Raw genomic sequence first — 22,119 nt, forward strand, 5'->3', positions numbered from 1 at the left:
TGAGCGCCTTGCATGGCAGCTTCCACCGTCAGTGTGTGAATGTGTGTGTGAATGGGTGAATGTGGAAATACTGTCAAAGCGCTTTGGGCTCCTTAAAAAGGGGTAGAAAAGCGCTATACAAGTACAAAACATTTACCATATTTCAATTTCGTTTTCGCTATCTGCCTCCACACTCCAACCATCCGTTTCAATACACGCGTAATCTGTTGAATCGCTTAATCCGAGTCTGAATCCGAGCTAATGTCGCTCTATCTTGCTGTGCTATCCGTGACGTCACAGGAAAATGGACGGGTGGATTTACAGATAGCGAAAATCAGGCACTTTAAAGCCTTTTTTTTCGGGATATTCCATGATGGGTAAAATTTTGAAAAAAAAACTTGGAAAAATAAAATAAGCCACTGGGAACTGATTTTTATTGGTTTTAACCCTTCTGAAATTGTGATAATGTTCCCCTTTAATATTTGGTTATATGTCTCTTGGCAAGTTTCACTGCAATAAGGCGCTTTTTGGTAGCCATCCAAAAGCTTTTCGGTTAAATTTTTTGACCACTCCTCTTGACAAAATTGGTGCAGTTCAGCTACATTTGTTGGTTTTCTGACATTGACTTGTTTCTTCAGCATACACGTTTAAATCAGGACTTTGGGAAAGCCATTCTAAAACCTTAATCCCAGCCTGATTTAGTCATTTCTTTACCACTTTGATTGTCATTGTCCTGTTGCAGGGCTAGGGAACCTATGGCTCTAGAGCCAGATGTGGCTCTTTTGATGACTGCATCTGGCTCTCAGATAGATCTTAGCTGACATTGCTTAACATGATCAGTAATGAATAATTCCACTTGTAATCACAGTGTTAAAAATAATGTTCAAAATATCAATTATTCTCTTGCATTTTTAATCCGTCCATCCGTTTCCTACCGCACCGGTTCAAGAAGTTGCGTCAATGGTAAGAAGTTATTTATTTCTTATTGGTTAGTGTGGGACTTGCCCTCCTGGGGGTTCTTCAGACCACCAAGCACCGACATGAGAGCCTGTTTCAGGGTTACAATATTGTTTTATTTTTCAATAAATCTCTCAGTTGTTTTCCAGCAATTGTATTTCCGGCCCCAACCCCATCTCTCCTCCTGGCTGCTGCTTATAACAGAGCGATAACAAGGCCCAGGTGGGCCATCTACGCACCTGTCGCTGCAGGCCCGCAGGCCACGCCCCCTCCACAGTTAGCTTTAGAATAACAATGTTATTACAAAAATTAAGAGACCTATTATACTCTAGAAATGTTGGTTTTACTTAAAAATGCACACGTTTAGTTGTGTTGAGTGTTAAAAAAAATATTATATGGCTCTTACGGAAATATATTTCAAAATATTTGTCTTTTTGGCTCTCTCAGCCAAAAAGGTTCCCGACCCCTGTCCTGTTGGAACACCAAACTGCACCCAAGAGTTGGCGGTTACGGCCCATACTTGCTCGCGTTTTTAACAGGCGGCAATTACATGTCCACTCGTGTTTGTTCAGTTGTGTATTCCACCCTTTCCTGCAGCTCCGCTTCCCGCCTACACTCGGAGGCCCAGCGCGAGGGTGCGAGCGCTTGCCATTTCCCACTACACGGATACAGCTGCGTCGAAATGGGAGCGCTGTCTAAACTGTCAACAAACTGGAACATTAAAAATCCGCCTTTGTTCCGAAGCGGTCATTATGTCACCTCTCTGAATGCGCCTCAATGGGCACAAGAGTGCAAATGTGCAGCACTTTGTGCACCAAAAAAAAGGTTTGTTTGGATGCTCGGAGGAGCATGTGACCAAGCAACCTGTACCGCCGCCTCAAGCATCTGGACTCCACAACAGCATCGAACCACAAATAAATACACAATACCGAGTAAGGAACTGTTAAGGAGGCGTGGGACGGCGCAGAGGAAGGCCAAAGGGGGGGGAGGTTGTGTGTGAATGGTCCGAGCTTCTACTACAAGAAAGACTTGTTTCCTTCGTTTGTGCCCAAAGCTTACACAAGCAAAAGGGGCTCCTTTGCTTTGTCTTCCTTTTTCTTTCACCGTCTGCTGCAAACTTCCTGAGAGATTTGGCAGCGTTCCGGTAAACCTGCCGACACAAGACCCCACTACACACACACACACACTAAAGCTTGACAATGGTTCGCTGTTTCCTTGCCTGAGTCTGAAGTGCATCACTTAGAAAAAAAAAAAGGAATCATTAAGATAAATCAATACTTGTGTGTGATTGCTGATAGATGGAAACAAACCAAACTGCAACATTTGTCAATAAATCATAGGGCGTCTTGGAAATCCTTAAAAGTCGTAGAGCAGTGGTTCTCAACCTTTTTTCAGTGATGTGAACATTGTTTTAATTCAAGTACCCCCTAATCAGGGCAAAACATTTTTGGTTGAAAAAAAAAGAGATAAAGAAGTAAAATACAGCACTATGTCTTTAGTTTATGATTCATTAAATTGTATAACAGTGCAAAATATTGCTTATTTGTCCTGGTCTTTCCTGAACTATTTGGAAAAAAAGTTATAAAAATAACTAAAAACGTGTTGAAAAATAAACAAGTGATTCAATTATAAATAAAGATTTCTACACATAGAAGTAATCATCAACTTAAAGTGCCCTCTTTGGGGATTGTAATAGAGATCCATCTGGATTCATGAACTTAATTCTAAACATTTCTTCACAAAAAAGGAAATCTTTAACATCAATGGTACACAAAAATTTTGTTTCGGTACGTATCTCGGTTTAGAGGTCACGGTTCGGTTCATTTTCGGTACAGTAAGAAACCTACAAAATATAAATTTTTGGGTTATTTATTTACCAAATTTGTAATCAATGGCTTTATCCTTTTAACATTGGGTACACTATAATAATTATGCCCACGTTAATCCACATTAAACTGCCTCAAGTTGTTGCTTTGATTAAATAAAATGACTAAACCTTTCTTCTACATATAAAAAGTGCAACATTAAACGGTTTCAAGTCAACTCATCATGCTTAATTTATTACAGCATTTGGGAAGCCTGTAGTTGACTTTTATTATGTAAATGTTATATTTTTGTCAACATGTGATAGCAGGGACCCTGCTTTTCAAAACTAGGCTGCTATATTACTAACGATTCATGTAATTATAGCTGAAAAAAATAGTACAATAGCAATAGGAGAGACTATTCATCCCTGAAACAAGTGAAATAACAGACAGACAGGGCTTTGCTGCCCTTAACGCACACACACTTAGCAAAATGAGCTAACGTTACGCCAAAAGCTAATTAGCCTTCACCTCAAGCCAGAACTGTGCGCGAGCTGAGCTGCAGTTTAAGTTTCTAGAATGTCAACGGTCGCACTGGAGTATAAGTCGCATTTTTGGGGGGAAATGTATTTGATAAAACCCAACACCAAGAATAGTCCTTTGAAAGGCAATTTAAAATAAATAAAGAATAGTGAACAACGGGCTGAATAAGTGTACGTTATATGACGCATAAATAACCATCTGAGAAGGTGCCTGGTATGTTAACGTAACATATTATGGTAAGAGTCATTCACATAACTATAACATATAGAACATGCTATATGTTTACCAAACAATCTGTTACACTAATTGCTAAATCCGATGAAATCTTATACATCTAGTCTCTTATTTGAATGAGCTAAATAATATTATTTGATATTTCACGGTAATGTGTTAACAATTTCACACATAAGTCGCTCCTGAGTATAAGCCGCACCCCCGGCCAAACTATGAAAAAAAATGCAACTTATACCCTGAAAAATACGGTACTCTGTTACCAGAATAATCGATAGCTGCAGCCCTACCATGAATTGATTAACGTGGACCCCGACCTAAACAAGTTGGAAAAACGTATTCAGGTCAATTGTACGGAATATGTACTGCACTGTGCAATCTACTAATACAAGTTTCAATCAATCAATCAAAGTGACCAGCTGTGGCTACCAGGTAATGCTGCACGATTAAATCAAATTTTAATCGTAATTATGATTTTGGCAGTTAACATTCAAACCAAGCAAGTTTACAACCAACAGTCAGCCAACCACCAGAGGGCGACCAACAGACAGTGGGCACATGTGAGTTTAAGTATATAGTTTGTTTAAAATAAAAAGTGCAATGTACCGTATTTTTCGGACTATAAGTCACAGTTTTTTTTTTATAGTTTGGCCGGGGGTGCGACTTATACTCAGGAGCGACTTATGTGTGAAATTATTAACACATTACCGTAAAATATCAAATAATATTATTTAGCTCATTTACGTAAGAGACTCGACATATAAGATTTCATCGGATTTAGAAATTCGGAGTGACAGATTGTTTGGTAAACGTATAGCATGTTCTAAATGTTATAGTTATTTGAATGACTTTTACCATAATACAGTGGTTCTTAACCTTGTTGGAGGTACCGAACCCCACCAGTGTCACGGAAAAATTCTTTAGTGAAAAATAAAAACGTTTTGTTTTTTTACAAATTCAAAACAAAGTTGTTTTTTTTTACCCGTGCACAAAATGAACCGTACATGAACATCACCTTGTTCAAAGAACAAAACCAACACAGTGCATGAACTCACAACAAATGACACACCTGCAAATCAGTGTGACTTCTGCTGTTGCCGTATGCATAATACGCCGATAGGGAGAAGTTTTTATTTACGCGATGAGTCGGGTGTGTCTTGACCTCTGCGGCGGAGGGCCTGCCGAACCCCTGAGGCTGACTCACCAAACCCCTAGGGTTCCATCGAACCCAGGTTAAGAACCACTGCCATATGTTACGTTAACATATCAAGCACCTTCTCAGTCGGTTATTTATGCGTCATATAACGTACACTTATTCAGCCTGTTGTTCACTATTCTTTATTTATTTTAAATTGCCTTTCAAATGTCTATTCTGTTGGATTTTATCAAATAATTTTCCCCCAAAAATGCGACTTATACACGTTTTTTTCCTTCTTTATTATGCATTTTCGGCAGGTGCGACTTACACTCCGAAAAATACGGTAATATGTTTTAATTAACGATTAATAATCGTGATTCCAATATTGTTGAAATTGGTCCCTGCCAAGTAACAGAGTCTTCTTGAGCCGAGTAAGTACCACGCAATGAAAACACCCAAGGCATCGCCATGTTTTTCTGTTCAGATTTGATTTTGCATACAAAGAACAAGCTGCACATTTTCTCTTGACTGATTTTGACAAAGGAGGCCGCCCATATCTCCCCCGACTCACCACCTGAGTGTTTGGGCCGTTCCCAACGTCAACCACGGGCCAAGCGTGGCGGTAGCGCCACACCAAAAGGGGCCCCCGTCACAGGAGCCAGCCAGAGGACAGAACCAGTCAGTCAGCCCAGTGGCAGATCTGTCAAATCCTCCTCCATTCCCGCCAAAAAAACCCTGGACTTGATTCCGTGCCATCGGGCAACCACAAACCCATCCGGCGCCTTTTGTCTTCCCCTTGTTCACCTTTTAATTTTCAATGGGGTCACAGAGCGAGCGGGGGCGGACCACCTGCTCTTGTCTCATGCCAGCTGGTTGGGCGACAATTAAACTTCTTTTACTTACATTTCTTTGCTTAGCTCCGCTTGACTTGTTATGAAAATGAGAACCATGTGACTGGTCATGTGACAGCCAAATAGGAAGCAGTAGTGCATTTGATTCTATTTTACCAGACTATGGCTTTATGCTTAGGCCGGTATTAGTGGTGACGGCTCACAGGAGGATCACTTTAGTCTAAATCCAGAGTCCAACCCCCCATGCAGTACTATATCACTACTGTACTACATCCCAGCACTCCCTGTCTTTCATTACGACAAGCAGACTGCCGTCACGTCATACCCAAGAACTACGACCTTGCTGTGAATGACTTGGCCCTTAGGGTCGCACATTTAGCGGTTTTATTATGTTTGAGTTACATCAAAGAAAAACATAAGTCTTTTATTCACATTTGTGCCCTAGAGTCCTTGAAGGAGAGTTAAGCATTTTTTACTGGGATGGTAGTTTGCGGTTTGGGGCCAAAAGACTGCACGGATAGGAACTGGTAGCTTGAGTGTTGTTGCAAAGTCTGCATCTACAAGGTCAGTGAATAACAGACACAACTATCAAAAGAACAAAAGGGATACAATTCTTGGGACGCAGTAATTATACAACCATACTATAAATACCACCAGCCTCGGCTTCTATATTGTCAACTTTTTGTGGGATTTGGTTTGACAAACGTTTGTTCCATATTTTGCCCTTGATTTTGTATACGGTCTCAGTTTTCAAACAGTCAAATATTGTGTGTAATAAACTTTTTTGTTTGCCCGTGTAAGGTTCTGTGCAATCAAGAGTTCAAACAAAGAATCCCAGCTGTTGAAGACTCTTTTGAAGTTGTTAACCCTTGTGCAACACTAGGACCAGAATTAGGCATTACATGTGTTCTATATGTGATATAATTGCTCAGTTTGAAGGTTACATTTTTGTAAACATTTCGCCAGGCAGTTTTCAATCAATCAATCAATCAATGTTTACTTACATAGCCCTAAATCACTAGTGTCTCAAAGGGCTGCACAAACCAGAACAGAAAACCACTACGACATCCTCGGTAGGCCCACATAAGGGAAAGGAAAACTCACACCCAGTGGGACGTCGGTGACAATGATGACTATGAGAACCTTGGAGAGGACGAAAGCAATGGTCGTCGAGCGGGTCTAACATGATACTGTGAAAGTTCAATCCATAATTGATCCAACACATCCGCGAAAGTCCAGTCCAAAGCGGATCCAACACAGCAGCAAGAATCCTGTTCACAGCGGAGCCAGCAGGAAAACATCCCAAGCGGAGGCGGATCAGCAGCGCAGAGATGTCCCCAGCCGATACACAGGCAACCAGTACATGGCCACCGGATCGGACCGGACCCCCTCCACAAGGGAGAGTGGGACATAGGAGAAAAAATAAAGAAACGGCAGATCAACTGGTCTAAAAAGGGAGTCTATTTAAAGGCTAGAGTATACAAATGATTTTTAAGATGAGACTTAAATGCTTCGACTGAGGTGAGGTGGTTTTGATTGCAACGTTGTGAGAAAGGGATCTAAATGTTGAGTATGCAACACTTTCTCTTAAAACCTCTTTCGGCCCCATTAACTCCCGTAAAAACTGTGATTTTTTAACAGACTAATCTGGTATATTATTTTGCTTTTTCCATGAAAACCAAATTGATCTCATTCTTGCCAATACGCCCGGAAAAGTGTTCGAGTGCCATCTCCGGGTTGGGGAGGAGACCCTGCCCCAAGTGGAGGAGTTTAAGTACCTCGGAGTCTTGTTCACGGGTGAGGGAAGAGTGGATCGTGAGATCGACAGGCGGATCGGTGCGGCCTTTTCAGTAATGCGGACGCAGTATCGATCCGTTGTGGTGAAGAAAAGGCTGAGCCGGAGGGCAAAGCTCTCAATTTACCGGTCGATCTACATTCCCATCCTCACCTATGGTCATGAGCTTTGGGTTATGACTGAAAGGGCAAGATCATGGGTATATGCAGCAAAAAATTGTTTCCTCTCTGAGATATAGGGTAAGAAGCTTTGTCATCCAAGAGGAGCTCAAAATAAAGTCGCTGCTCCTCCACATCGAGAGGAGCCAGATGAGGTGGTTCAGGCATCTGGTCAGGATGCCACCCGAACGCCTCCCTAAGGAGATGTTTCGGGCAAGTCCGAACGGTAGGAGGCCATGGGGAAGACCCAGGACACGTTGGGAAGACTCCCGGCTGGCCTGGGAACGCCTCGGTATTCCCCGGGAAGAGCTGGACAAAGTGACTAGGGAGAGGGAAGTCTGGGCTTCCCTGCTTAGGCTGCTGCCCCCGTGGCCCGACCTCAGATAAGCTAAAGAAGATAGATGGATGGATGGATCTTGCCAATTGAAAACAAGAAAATTATATTTTGCTGTAATTGCGCCTCTTCCAGCACGCCAGTTCTGCTTACCAAAAGACACCAGATAAACATTAGCATGACACCCAGAGCTTTGATAAGCATAAACAAGAAACTGCCATTAAACCACTGAAATGCAATAAAACATTATCTTGGGCAGTAGGAGTGTCAATTTTCGGGCATCTAACGATCGGTTTTCATTACGATTCCTTTCAAAACATTTTGAATAATTTTTGACTTCCCTCCTCGGGAAATTCTGTGGAGGGTGCTCAGAGAATACGGGGTATCGGACCGCCTGATTGTGGCTGTCCACTCCCTGTGTGAGCTTGGTCCGCAATGCCGGCAATAAGTCGGACCCGTTTCCAGTGAGGGTTGGAACTCGGCCAGGGCTGCCCTTTGTCACCGAATCTGTTTACGACTTTTATGGAAATAATTTCCAGACGCAATCGGGGGTTTGAAGGGATCCAGGTTTGGTGGCTGCCGGATTAAGTGTCTCCTTTTTGCGGATGTTGTGGTCCTGCTGGCTTTACTGGCCAGGATCTTCAGCGCTCACTGGATCTGTTCGCAGCCGAGTTTGAAGCGACTAGGATGAAAATCACCATTTCCAAGTCCCAGTCCACGGAAAAAGGCGAGTACCTGCCGGTCTTGTTTACTAGTGAGGGAAGAGTGATTCGTGAGATTGAAAGGCGGATTGGTATTGGGTCTGCAGTAATGCGGACCCTTTATCGATCTGTCGTGGTGAAAAAAGAGCTGAGACGGAAGGCAAAGCTCTCAACTTACTAGTCGATCTACGTCCCTATCCTCACCTATGGTCATGAGCTTTGGGTTATGACTGAAAAGGGCAAGATCATGGGTACATGCAGCCAAAATGAGTTTCCTCTCTTAGATATAGCTCTGTCATCCGGGAGGAGCTCAAAGTAAAGCCGCTGCTCCTCCACATCGAGAGGAGCCAGATGAGGTGGTTCGGGCATCTGGTCAGAATGCCCCCGAACACTTCCTTTGGGAGGTGTTTAGGGCACGTTTGACCGGTAGGAAAACACAGGGAAGACCCAGGGCACGGTGGAGAGACTATGTCTCCCAGCTGGCCTGGGAACACCTCAGGATCCCCTGTGAAGAGCCGGACGAAGTTACTGGGGAGAGAGAAGTCTGAGCTTCTCTGCTTTAACTGCTGCCCCCAAGACTAGACTTCGGATAAGTAGAAGAAGATGAATAAATGGATGGATTTTAGAAAATTATGAATTGATTAAGAATTGGGATGAATAAGAATCATGATTAGGATGTGAACCAATTTGTTTGTAGACCCTTATTAGGCAGTTTTATATATATAAGATGACAGATATACTTAACTGAACCAAGCTATTCCTGCTTACCCAGTCATTCTCCCTGAGTAGGCACTGTAAAAAGATGTTTTGTGTATTGCATTAAAATTAATGTCATGAATTATTGACCTAATCAATACTGTAATTACACAACTTCAAATATTCCACTCTGCAATGTTTTAAAATATTGCATATTTTACACTTCCAATATAAAAAAATATATATATTTTTGACAAAAAGGCCATTAAACATAAAAAGCATAAAACATTATGCAAACTTAATATCAACAAATATATCTGAAGTTCTTCAAACATTTCAAGCACAGAAAATAGAAAATAAATATTAGTCTTTTGCTTACTAATGACAGTTTTATGAGAAAGTCCCTTTTCGATCCTAAGAGTAAGCGTGTCCAGCCAATCTTAATGTTGTTTTAACATGCCTTTTTACAAAAACGTGCTAGCCTGCTTTCAACTTCCAAACCGGGGGTCATTTTGGAACGGATTACCAACAAGAATCGAGGTAAGACTGTACTTACTAACCTAAACTTAAAATTATTTTGGCCTTGGTGGTCCCCAATTGACTTTTACTTCTTTATGTCACCATGAGATTTTTGACAATTCTATGCTTATATTGGTCTGGAAACAATTTGTAGAACATTTTCCAGCAGCCAGGGAGTTTGGTGTGGCGGAACTTGGGAGCCCTGAACTCAATGCCATCAAACGTTCCACTAAAAAAAAGGAGCCTGGATCAAAGAAAGGCCTTCACTCAGGTCCAAAACCAGTGTCTTCTAACCTCACAAAAGGGTCAAACAATGCAAAAGTTAAAAAAAGATGAAGCTGTATCTTTGTGAGGAATATTTAAGTCACTTCAGAACTTTCCTCCAGAAGGTCTTATCTTTGTCCATGTGATGTCAGATGAAACAAAAATTGAGCTGTTTGGCCACAATACCCACAAAATATTTGGAAGACAAAAGGTGAGGCCTTTAATCCCAGGAACATCATGCCTACCGTCAAGCATGGTGGTGGTAGTATTATGCTCTGGGCCTGTTTTGCTGCCAATATGACTGGTGCTTTACAGAGAGTAATTGGGACAGTGAAAAAGGAGGATTACCTCCAAATTCTTCAGGACAACCTAAAATTATCAGCCCGGAGGTTGGGTCTTGGGTGCAGTTGGGTGTTCCAACAGGACAATGACAATCAAAGTGGTAAAGAAATAGCTAAATCAGGCTGGAGTTAAGGTTTTAGAATGGCCTTCCCAAAGTCCTGACTTAAACGTGTATGCTGAAGAAACAAGTCCATGTCAGAAAAGCAACTAATTTAGCTGAACTGCACCAATTTTTTCAAGAGTGGTCAAACATTCAACCAGAATTTTTTTGGATGGCTACCAGTGAAACTTGCCAAGGAACATGTAACCAAATATTAACATTGCTGTATGTATACTTTTGACCCAACAGATTTAGTCACATTTTCAATAGACCCATGATAAATTCAAAAAAGAACCAGACTTCATGAATGTTTTTGTGACCAACAAGTATGTGCTCCAATCCCTAGAAGGTTTTGGAAACTCAAGACCGCTATGAAATGATGTTCTTTAAAAGTGTATGTAAACTTTTGACCATGACTGTATTGCTTTTAACACCCTGCATTTTGTTGTGAATTTTGTTGTTTGTCAAATCAAAAAAACTACAGCAGGGGGAAACACATTTCTTCAGGAAAGCCCTCCCTATAAATCCCCAATGTGGGTAGATGTTGATATCCTCAGACAGATCCATGGAGACAGGAGAGGGAATGACACACACACAGGAAACATCTGGGAAGAATCAGCGTGTTGAGAAAAGACACAAAAAAGGGAGAAAAAGTCGAGGGGGCGGATGAAGGCTCCACCGCAGGTTACAAGCAGGCCAACCGGGGCTCTGTGCAAAGCCACAAAATGGAAATACTGTATATAAATATACACATACATAGAACGTGAGCCACACCAGTTATCCAGACTGTAAAAAAAAAAAAAGGATAGTCCAGGCTTTAGCAGCGGAAGTTAAAAATATGTGCATCCATCTGTTGCACTAAGTGAAGTGCCGCTTCCTCCCAACTTTCTATGTAGGATAAAAGCGTGCTAAATATGAATAAGCAGAAGAAGGCTTTGCACCATTCCCGACACCACTCGGGCTTGCAGCTGCACGATAAAAAGCACACACGTGTTTGCCAGCTAAGTGACTGCAGGGGTAGGAAGACTGGAGAAAACCCTTTGGGGACACGTCGGATGTGGAAATCCCAACAAGGAGGCAAAGAAACCCACATGTGAATACGAACGCACATTGAATACAAGACACTACACTGTTTCTTCCCCAACCTTTTTAATCCTCCTATATGTGAAGAAGTTTCGGTAACACTTTAGTACGGGGAACTAGGGCTGGGCGATATGGCCTTTTTTTTTTTTTTAAATATCTCAATATTTTTAGGCCATGTCACGATACACTATATATAAAGTGGGGCAAAAAGTATTTAGTCAGCCACCGATTGTGCAAGTTCTCCCACTTAAAATGATGACAGAGGTCTGTAATTTTCATCATAGGTACACTTCAACAGGTGAGAGACAGAATTTTAAAGAATTTATTTGTAAATTATGGTGGAAAATAAGTATTTGGTCAACCATTCAAAGCTCTCACTGATTGAAGGAGGTTTGGGCTCAAAATCTCACGATACATGGCCCCATTCATTCTTTCCTTAACATGGATCAATCGTCCTGTCCCCTTAGCAGAAAAACAGCCCCAGAGCATGATGTTTCCACCCCCATGTTTCACAGTAGGTGTGGTGTTCTTGGGATGCAACTCAGTATTCTTCTTCCTCCAAACACGAAAGTTGAGTTTATACCAAAATGGATACATGGATGATACAGCAGAGGATTGGGAGAATGCCATGTGGCCAGATGAAACCAAAATAGAACGTTTTGGTATAAACTCAACTCGTCGTGTTTGGAGGAAGAAGAATACTGAGTTGCATCCCAAGAACACCAGACCTACTGTGAAGCATGGGGGTGGAAACATCATGCTTTGGGGCTGTTTTTCTGCTAAGGGGACAAGACGATTGATCCGTGTTAAGGAAAGAATGAATGGGGCCATGTATCGTGAGATTTTGCGCCAAAACCTCCTTCCATCAGTGAGAGCTTTGAAAGGTTGACCAAATACTTATTTTCCACCATAATTTACAAATAAATTCTTTAAAAATCCTACAATGTGAATTCCTGGATTTTTTTTCAATGTCTGTCTCTCACAGTTGAAGTGTACCTATGATGGAAATTACAGACCTCTGTCATCATTTTAAGTGGGCAAACTTGCTTTTTTGCCCCACTGTATGTTCCTCTAGTGTCCAAATAACTCGAAATTAAGTCTTTGTTACTTTAATAAGCAACTAATAAAAGGTGAATATGTTCCCCTTACAAAAAGTGGTACCAAAGTTTCAAGTAGAAGGAAGCTGTAGTGCTATGCTACAGAAATATGTCAATGCATGGCTAACAACAAGGAACGTTTTGCCAAACAAAAGCAAATAGGGAAGTGTGTCCTGCTCTCTTATTTTGAAAGGCGCAACTGGGAACTTTTACTCTGGAATCTTTACAAGTGCTGAGTGGCAGCCAGAAGGGCAGGCAGTAGCAAGCTTCCAGCCCGCAGGCTCCAGCGGACGGGATAAGGGTTCTTTGTTCGAGACTCCCCTCCTTCTCTTGCTCGGAGTCGATGCACAGCCCCTACATGCAGAGGACCGTAAACAAGCCGGCACATGCAGGACACGTTCTTGCACGCCGGCTAAAACAAGGTCACCACTGAAACACTACATGCGAGAAAAGAAAGCGGCACAAAACAGTGATGTATGATTAGTCTGTACAAGCAGCTGGAGTTTGTTCAGACACTTTGTTCTGGAAGTCTGACTCCCCCTGTCCTGACAGTGGCATGTTGGGATTGGACAACAAAAGGATAGGTCTAGACTTCTCCAGCCCTGCCCCCCTACTAGAGGGGGTGTCAGGTGTCGGTCTGCACAAATGCTCAGATTGTGGCAGAATGTTCAAGGTGACTCATGGCGGATGTGCGTTTTCAAACAATCATTTTAAGTCGAGTTCAAATTTGGAGAAACTGGTGTGAATGCTTGAGAGCTGATATACTGTACGCGGAAAGTATTGGTATGTGGAAAATCTAAATTGGAATGCTCTGAATCAGCTGCATGGCGTGATGCGGCAATCACTTGAATATTATCCATTCTTTTCCATGGGAATTTAGGGGCCAGAAAATGTGGGACTATGGAAAACTGAATGTTTGGAATGTCGAAAATTGATTAATGGAATGAATAACTTGATGCTGGCGTAGTTCAAATGGGTTGAGAAATGTGGATGTTAGATACAGTCTACATTTATTTTAATAGGAAAAGTATCCCCTGGTGGTGTTTCAAGACAAAGGGCATGTGTTGGATTGGGTCAGGGACGCATCGGGATTGACTCGCCAACAGTTGTTGAGTTGAGTTTGAGTTTATTTCGAACATGCATGTATACAACATGATACATCACATAGATATATAGATTTCCATCCATCCATTATCTACCGCTTGTCCCTTTTGGGGTCGCTGGAGCCTATCTCAGCTGCATTCGGGCGGTAGGCGGGGTACACCCTGGACAAATCACCACCTCACCGCAGGGCCAACACCGATAGACGGACAACATTCACATAGATTTCTATTTGTTAAATGTGTTTCTGAAAGTACGACAAGTAAAACATGCTGACCTTTGGGGTGTTCCTTTATCTTTTGTCTCAAAAACTGTCATTCTGGGCCGGGGACACAGAGCAGCTTTAAGCATTCACACAACATGGCACCACGCAGTCTTGCAGACAAATGGTAACAAGTCAGCATATCTGAACAGTGAGTGCTTGATGGTACTTTGATTCTTACCACAGCTTGGGGCTAATGTGTGTTTTGTCTTCCTAGTGCAAAATGCCTAGAAGGGAACCTCCAATTTAATGACTGAAAATAAAGCAAATGAGGAAAGAGGATGTAAAACAAGTTCAGGTCAAAGAATGAATTCTTACATAAATACGTCGAGTTCTTAATTAAAATGAAGATCAAAACAAGAGATTATGTTTCATCAATGGTATTTTAGGAAATGAGATGTCCGGGGAAAAAAGGTAAAACCGCGACTATAAGCTATTACCACACAAAGGCGTATTGTACTCTGCTAAATTAAACAGATGCAAACAATGGAATACAGCAAAAGTGCGTTTGTCTGGGAAATGTAGAATGTTCAGTCTCATACTAGTGGATGGCCATACATGAGGGGGAGAAACACGATGACTGTGCACAAATGTCAAGTGGCACAAACTAATCCTTTGTTATGTGAGCAGTCACAAGATGAGGGAAGAAAAGGAGCATTTTCCCATGCACCGCCACAGCCACTTACCTGATGTAACACAATCTGCACATGCAAACAGGGAAGCATAAAACACAAATCTCTTAACAACACAACATGAATTGCGAGCCGTTTTCTGCATTGAAACATTTGAACGCTTTTCCTTACACAAGCAGACGACCCATCAATTGTGAACGTGACCTGGGTTTCCCTCAGCAAGAAGTTTTCCTAAGAACCCGCGCAGCTCTAGCCTTCAACTTCCTGACATTGCCGCAATAAATAATAATAAGCTGTAGTCCCATGACTGACTGTGTCTAACAGGGAGAGAGGCCCCAGGTCGCCTGCCCCTTCGGCCTCCTGGAGCTCCTTCACTACCAGCTGGAGAGAGCCAGAATCTCTGGAATCTCTCGAACAGGGCACAGTGGGAAAGTTGTGCATGTGAGTAATATTTCTGCTGAGGTTTTTAGGATCGGGTGGAATACAGTGGGGCGAAAAAGTATTTAGTCAGCCACCGATTGTGCAAGTTCTCCCACTTAAAATGATGACAGAGGCCTGTAATTTTCATCATAGGTACACTTCAACTGTGAGAGACAGAATGTGACAAAAAATCCAGGAATTCACATTGTAAGAATTTTAAAACAGTTTTTTGTAAATTATGGTGGAAAATAAGTATTGGGTCAACCATTCAAAGCTCTCACCGATTGAAGGAGGTTTTGGCTCAAAATCTCACGATACATGGCCCCATTCATTCTTTCCTTAACACGGATCAATCGTCCTGTCCCCTTAGCAGAAAAACAGCCCCAAAGCATGATGTTTCCACCCCCATGCTTCACAGTAGGTATGGTGTTCTGGGGATGCAACTCAGTTTTCTTCTTCCTCCAAACACGACGAGTTGAGTTTTGTACCAAAAAGTTCTATTTTGGTTTCATCTGACCACATGACATTCTCCCAATCCTCTGCTGTATCATCCATGTATCCATTTTGGTATAAACTCAATTTGTCGTGTTTGGAGGAAGAAGAATACTGAGTTGCATCCCAAGAACACCATAACTACTGTGAAGCATGGGGGTGGAAACATCATGCTTTGGGGCTGTTTTTCTGCTAAGGGGACAGGACGATTGATCCGTGTTAAGGAAAAAATGAATGGGGCCATGTATCGTGATATTTTGAGCCAAAACCTCCTTCCATCAGTGAGAGCTTTGAATGGTTAACCAAATACTTATTTTCCACCATAATTTACAAATAAATTCTTTAAAATTCCTACAATGTGGGTTCCTGGATTTTTTTTTCAAATTCTGTCTCTCACAGTTGAAGTGTACCTATGATGAAAATTACAGACCTCTGTCATCATTTTAAGTGGGAGAACTTGCACAATCGGTGGCTGACTAAATACTTCTTTGCCCCACCGTATGCAGCTTTGAGGAGCAAGGGGTCTCTATATACAGTAAGAGCAGAGAGACAGAAAATACAGCAGAATTGAAAGTTTTAAAGACCCTATGCCTCAAAAAGTTTCACAACAATTTGGAAGACAAACTATTGTGAAACCTCAGTTAAGCAAGCATCTACATGACTGCCCAAGTCATTTTTTTAAGATTCTTATTTAAAGTTATGACAAGCTGAAAAGTTCAAATGTGATGACAACCTTCACCAACATGATGCAGCTTGGAGTCTCAACAATCAACTACAGAATAACATAGATTATGACAAATTCAATCAATTATTAATTTTCATCTAAAATGTTCTTATATCAGTCAAAATAATAGAATCCAGTATTGACATATTTAGTTTCAATGCCTTTATTTAATGCCTCCACTCAGTCTGACTTTATTTTGTATTTATCAACATATTTTTTTTACTTTACTACGCCAATTAAACCCACGTTAGTCTTTTCCCTCTTTTTATTTAGCACTGTACAAACTTTCATTCCTTAATATGATATACCGCATTTTTGGAGTATAAGTCGCTCCGGAGTGTAAGTCGCACCTGCCAAAAATGCATGATAAAGAAGGGGAAAAACCATATATAAGTCGCACTGAAGTATAAGTTGCATTTTTTGGGGAAATTTATTTGATGAAACCCAACACCAAAAATAGACATTTGAAAGGCAATTTAAAATAAATAAAGAATAGTGAACAACAGGCTGAATAAGTGTACGTTATATGACGCATAAATAACCAACTGAGAAGGTGCCTGGTATGTTAACGTAACATATTATGGTAAGAGTCATTCAAATAACTATAACATATAGAACATGCTAAAAGTTTACCAAACAATCTGTCACTTCTAATCGCTAAATCCCATGAAATATTATGTTTTTAATATTATTTGATATTTTACGGTAATGTGTTAATAATTTCACACATAAGTCGCACCCCCGGCCAAACTATGAAAAAATCTGCGACTTATAGTCCGAAAAATACGGTAATTAGGGGTGCACAATAAATATTGGATTGATAATTATCGGGCTTATATGAAGAATTATGAAGCCATATAGATAAATTCGATAACAATTAAACATAGCTCAGATAAAATTCCATCCAAAAAATAAAAATCTCTCAAATTAAACGTAATTCCCGGTATTGTGCTGTAGGTGGGTTAGAGTGAGCAAGTCAAGCTCCTACCTTTGCCGTACACAGCCAGTTAAAACTTTCCCTAAACTCAGTGTAAACAAACATGGCGTCCAATGTGTGGGACAACTTGACTGTTTCAAAGGAATATATTTCACCTGTGATTTGTACCAAATGTTTGGCAAACGTTCTGTACACAGGGAAAACAAACTTCAACACATCAAACCTTATAGCGGTATAGCTCGGTTGGTAGAGTGGCCGTGCCAGCAACTTGAGGGTTGCAGGTTCGATTCCCGCTTCCGCCATCCTAGTCACTGCCGTTGTGTCCTTGGGCAAGGCACTTTACCCACCTGCTCCCAGTGCCACCCACACTGGTTTAAATGTAATTAGATATTGGGTTTCACTATGTAAAGCGCTTTGAGTCACTAGAGAAAAGCGCTATATAAATATAATTCACTTCACAAAAAAATTCACTTTATCAGCCACCTGAAACGCCAGCATTACAGCTGTGTTTTGTAAGACTAAAACGACACCGTGTGCTAAAGAAGCTGCCTCAAAACCAGCCGTGTGTACAACCTATAGGTTAATTGAAACTAAAAAGAAAAAAAAAAATCATACATGTTAAGGATGTCTGAAAGAAATATACAATACCATGCATGGAACTGAAAGAATAACTTGCTTGCACTGTGTGACCATTAACAATGCATGAAGACAGGGACTCACATTAACATTATGCATTCAGCATTTGCTATCAAAATTAAGATAGTTTAATCTTTATTTAAAATACTCCTGACAACATTGGGTTTATGATAGTGACAGCTCTTTGAGTCTGGAAGTGGTTAATTTTAATGGGAATATTGTCAACCAGCTTTACAGAAGATACCATATTTTCCAGACTATAGAGAACTGCGGTATATAAGATGCACCCACTAAATTTTACAAGAAAAAAAATGTTTTCCATATGTCAGCCGCACCAGACTATAAGGTGGGGATATATTGTAAAATTAGTTATTTGCACAGAAAGACTTTGTTAATGTTTATGTGCATGCCTTAGTAGATTCCAAACAGTATCTCCAGCACACAGCAGTAAAACGGCTCATCAAACAAAACAGACTTAATTGTCATGGACTCACTAGCTGCGGAAGCTAGTTCTCCCATCAGCTAAATAGACTCAATAACTCCACGGTGACATTTTGAGGAGTTAAAGAAACTAAAAAAAAATACAAAAAAAGCATATTAGCTAATGCTAACAGCGCTAGCGTCATTATATGACGATAGCACATCCAAATATGCATGAAAACACTCCTACAGACATCACATATGGGCATACTTGCCAACCTTGAGACCTCCGAATTTGGGAGATGATTTTGAGGTGGGCGGGGTTTCAGTGAGAACGGGGTTTGGTGGTAGCGGGGGTGTCTATTGTAGCATCCCGGAAGAGTTAATGCTGCAAGGGTTTCTGGGTATTTGTTCCGTTGTGTTTATGTTGTGTTACGGTGCATATTTTCTCCCAAAATGTGTTTGTCATTCTTGTTTGGTGTGGGTTCATAGTGTGGCGCATATTTGTAACAGCGTTAAAGTTGTTTATACGGCCACCCTCAGTGTGACCTGTATGGCTGTTGACCAAGTATGCATGCATTCACTAATGTGTGTGTGAAAGCTTCTATTATTATGTGCTTGGGCTGTTTGTGCGGAGGAAAAGCGGACGTGATGATAGGTTGTAGAGGACGCTAAAGGCAGTGCCTTTAAGGCACGCGCTCAATATTGATGCCTGGGTGGAAATCGGGAGAAATTCGTGAGAATGGTTGCCCCGGGAGATTTACGGGAGGGGCACTGAAATTCGGGAGGGTTGGCAAGTATGCACATGGGACGTTTTAGTCAGTAAGAATTGTTTTAGTTACATTGTAAAACTTGCAAACGGCGTGATGAATGAAGAATCCATATGTGAAGAAACGCTACGGCTGCCCAGAAGATAACACAGCAATTGTACTTCCGGTTAAAAGCTCTAAACAGAAGGGCACTGCAGCACCTGCAGTGAGCAAACCTTTTCAGTGTCTTTGCTTAATTTTTTTTTAATGTAAAACCATTTGCACTATGGCTGTTAACGAAGAAAAATCTCCAAACTAGCTGCGCCTTTTCAGGAAAATAACGTTTATAGTCAGGAACTTACAGTATTTTTTCCCCTTTAAAGGTTACACTCGTGTAGATTTGAACTAGAATAAGAACTGTACTTAAATGTAGAATATATGTATATATTTTTATATTATTCACACGGGAATAATGCTGTATAGTATTTGTCTATAGTATTCATTGTCTATTGTGAGCGAATTGTGGCTATGAATTTCCCCCAGGGATCAATAAAGTACTTTCTATTCGATTGTATTCTATTAGAATAATTATGATTAATTGCATGCTGATTTTGATGTGTTGGGGTGTGTGTGAGTCATGAACAATATTGTGCCTGTCGCAGTGGCGTACTCACAACTGCGTGGCGAAAAGTCGGCTCATCTTGGCCACGTGCTCGTTGTCGTCCATGTCACTGTCACCCTGCTCGCTGCTCAGCTTCCTCTTGGTGGGACTGATGGGAGGCGGGCCCGTCCTGTGGCTTGAGATGGACGAGGAGGAGGAGGAGGATGAAGAAGACGACGAGGAGGAAGACAAGGACAAGGACTGGAGTCTGGGGTCCCCCCGCAAGGTTGCTTCTCCTAGGACAGAGAAAAACTCGTCAGTGACGTTCTCGATGAACACAAACGACATACAGTGGGGCAAAAAGGTATTTAGTCAGCCACTGATTGTGCAAGTTCTCCCACTTAAAATGATGACAGAGGTCTGTAATTTTCATCATCGGTACACTTCAACTGTGAGAGACAGAATGTGGAAAAAAAAATCCAAGAATTCACATTGTAGGAATTTTAAAGAATTTATTTGTAAATTATGGTGGAAAATAAGTTTTTGGTCAACCACTCAAAGCTCTCATTGATGGAAGGAGGTTTTGGCTCAAAATCTCACGATACATGGCCCCATTCATTCTTTCCTTAACACGGATCAATCGTCTTGTCCCCTTAGCAGAAAAACAGCCCCAAAGCATGATGTTTCCACCCCCATGCTTCACAGTAGGTATGGTGTTCTTGGGATGCAACTCAGTATTCTTCTTCCTCCAAACACGACGAGTTGAGTTTATACCAAAATGGATACATGGATGATACAGCAGATGATTGGGAGAATGTCATGTGGTCAGATGAAACCAAAATAGAACTTTTTGGTATGAACTCAACTCGTCGTGTTTGGAGGAAGAAGAATACTGAGTTGCATCCCAGGAACACCATACCTAATGTGAAGCATGGGGGTGGAAACATCATGCTTTGGGGCTGTTTTTCTGCTAAGGGGACAGGACGATTGATCCGTGTTAAGGAAAGAATGAATGGGGCCATGTATCGTGAGATTTTGAGCGAAAACCTCCTTCCATCAGTGAGAGCTTTGAATGGTTGACCAAAAACTCATTTTCCACCATAATTTACAAATAAATTCTTTAAAACTCCTACAATGTGAATTCCTGGATTTTTTTTTCACATCCTGTCTCCCACAGTTGAAGTGTACCTATGATGAAAATTACAGACCTTTAAGTGGGAGAACTTGCACAATCGGTGGCTGACTAAATACTTTTTGGCCCCACTGTATGTGTAGGACTTGGAGGACTTTTGGGGCATTCGTAACACAGAGCCCACAAGAAGATCTAAGAAGAATTCCGTTAATGTCATTGGACCCTCAAATCACCACAAAACCTCAATTTAAGTTCATCACTAACTATTAACATGAACCACTGGAGAATTTATAGTACAGTGAACCTCTCAGTGACTCTTTTATTGACTCAAGCAGGAACCTGTTGATGGGTTCTGCGGTACGAGTGTATTTATTTATCAGACTCCTCTCTCCCCCCCCCCCCACTCTTGTCCTGGTCCTGGAGGCTCGTTATAGTGTAGTCGGTGAGTGGGAGCGAAAAAAGAGAATGAAGGGAAAAGTACCACTGGCTATGTCTCAGCTTGGGGACTTTCCACTGCTTTGGATTCATGTATCTGTCTGAATTTTCCCAAACAAAACATACACCCTTAAGAAAAAGCCCGCTTCACCTCGAAACGTTCCATAACTACTCCAAAACTGAAACAAACAAGGAGTTTGTTGCTAATACATCAATGCAACATTCAAATAAGTCTGTTAAAGCCAATCATCTCCTTGGTCTTCAGTTAGCTCCTAAGGTAGGTAGGTAGGTAGGTCTTTAACGTCATTGCAACAAGTACAACAAAACTTGTTCAAGATTAGACAAACAAACAGTGTACAGGGTTACAGAACAAGAACGCGGATGGGTCGCCATAAGGCGCCCCGTAAAAAGATGGGAAAAAAGGTAAACGCTGGGGAAGGATAAGTAAAAAAATACAATCCAGAGGAGTCCAGTTCGGCGTGAGAAAATACCTCCATAACCAAGCACATATATATATTACAACATACATCTCGAGATATCTAGCAACAGAGGGAAGGTAGTTCCAGGTCATGGTGGTAGGCCGCAGCTCTCAGGTGCTGACCATCCATTCATCACCCCTAAGGGATTTGCGTCGAGGGCGTTGGATTGGGGGACAGGGGGGTGTATGTGTGGCGTATATATTTTTTTTTGTGGATGTGTGTGTGTCTGTGTATAAGCCCATAGTGTGTCTCTGTTCCGCGGCCTTGATGTATTTGCCATCGCTAGTCCAAAGTTCACAACAACAGGTGTGTGTCCATGAGAGACAAAAAATGGAGTTTGTTGTGTCTTCCTGCAGTGATCTTCGAGAGAGTCTCGAAGCCAGGGAAACAATCCTAGTTAAAATGATCTTTATGCGAAATTGTCTATGACTTGTCCTCAAAAACTGCGGGGTAGACAGTCCGATGTAATCCACAGTTCTTCCCACATCCTCCTATCATTTGTGGCA

At 41.5% G+C, this 22,119-nt stretch overlaps 1 protein-coding gene across 4 annotated transcripts in view; it reads right to left on the reverse strand.

Moving 5' to 3' along the window:
• Window positions 1–22,119, reverse strand: part of vgll4b (vestigial-like family member 4b) — a 109,293-nt gene that overhangs the window by 11,045 nt on the left and 76,129 nt on the right. For all 4 annotated transcript variants that reach the window (XM_061888206.1, XM_061888231.1, XM_061888223.1 and 1 more), the window contains one exon: window positions 19,641–19,863. In XM_061888206.1, the coding sequence (XP_061744190.1) occupies window positions 19,641–19,863 (223 nt within the window). The remainder of the gene's footprint in view (window positions 1–19,640; window positions 19,864–22,119) is intronic.

Source organism: Nerophis ophidion, linkage group LG02 (assembly GCF_033978795.1).
Source record: "Nerophis ophidion isolate RoL-2023_Sa linkage group LG02, RoL_Noph_v1.0, whole genome shotgun sequence".
Lineage (NCBI taxonomy): Eukaryota > Metazoa > Chordata > Actinopteri > Syngnathiformes > Syngnathidae > Nerophis > Nerophis ophidion.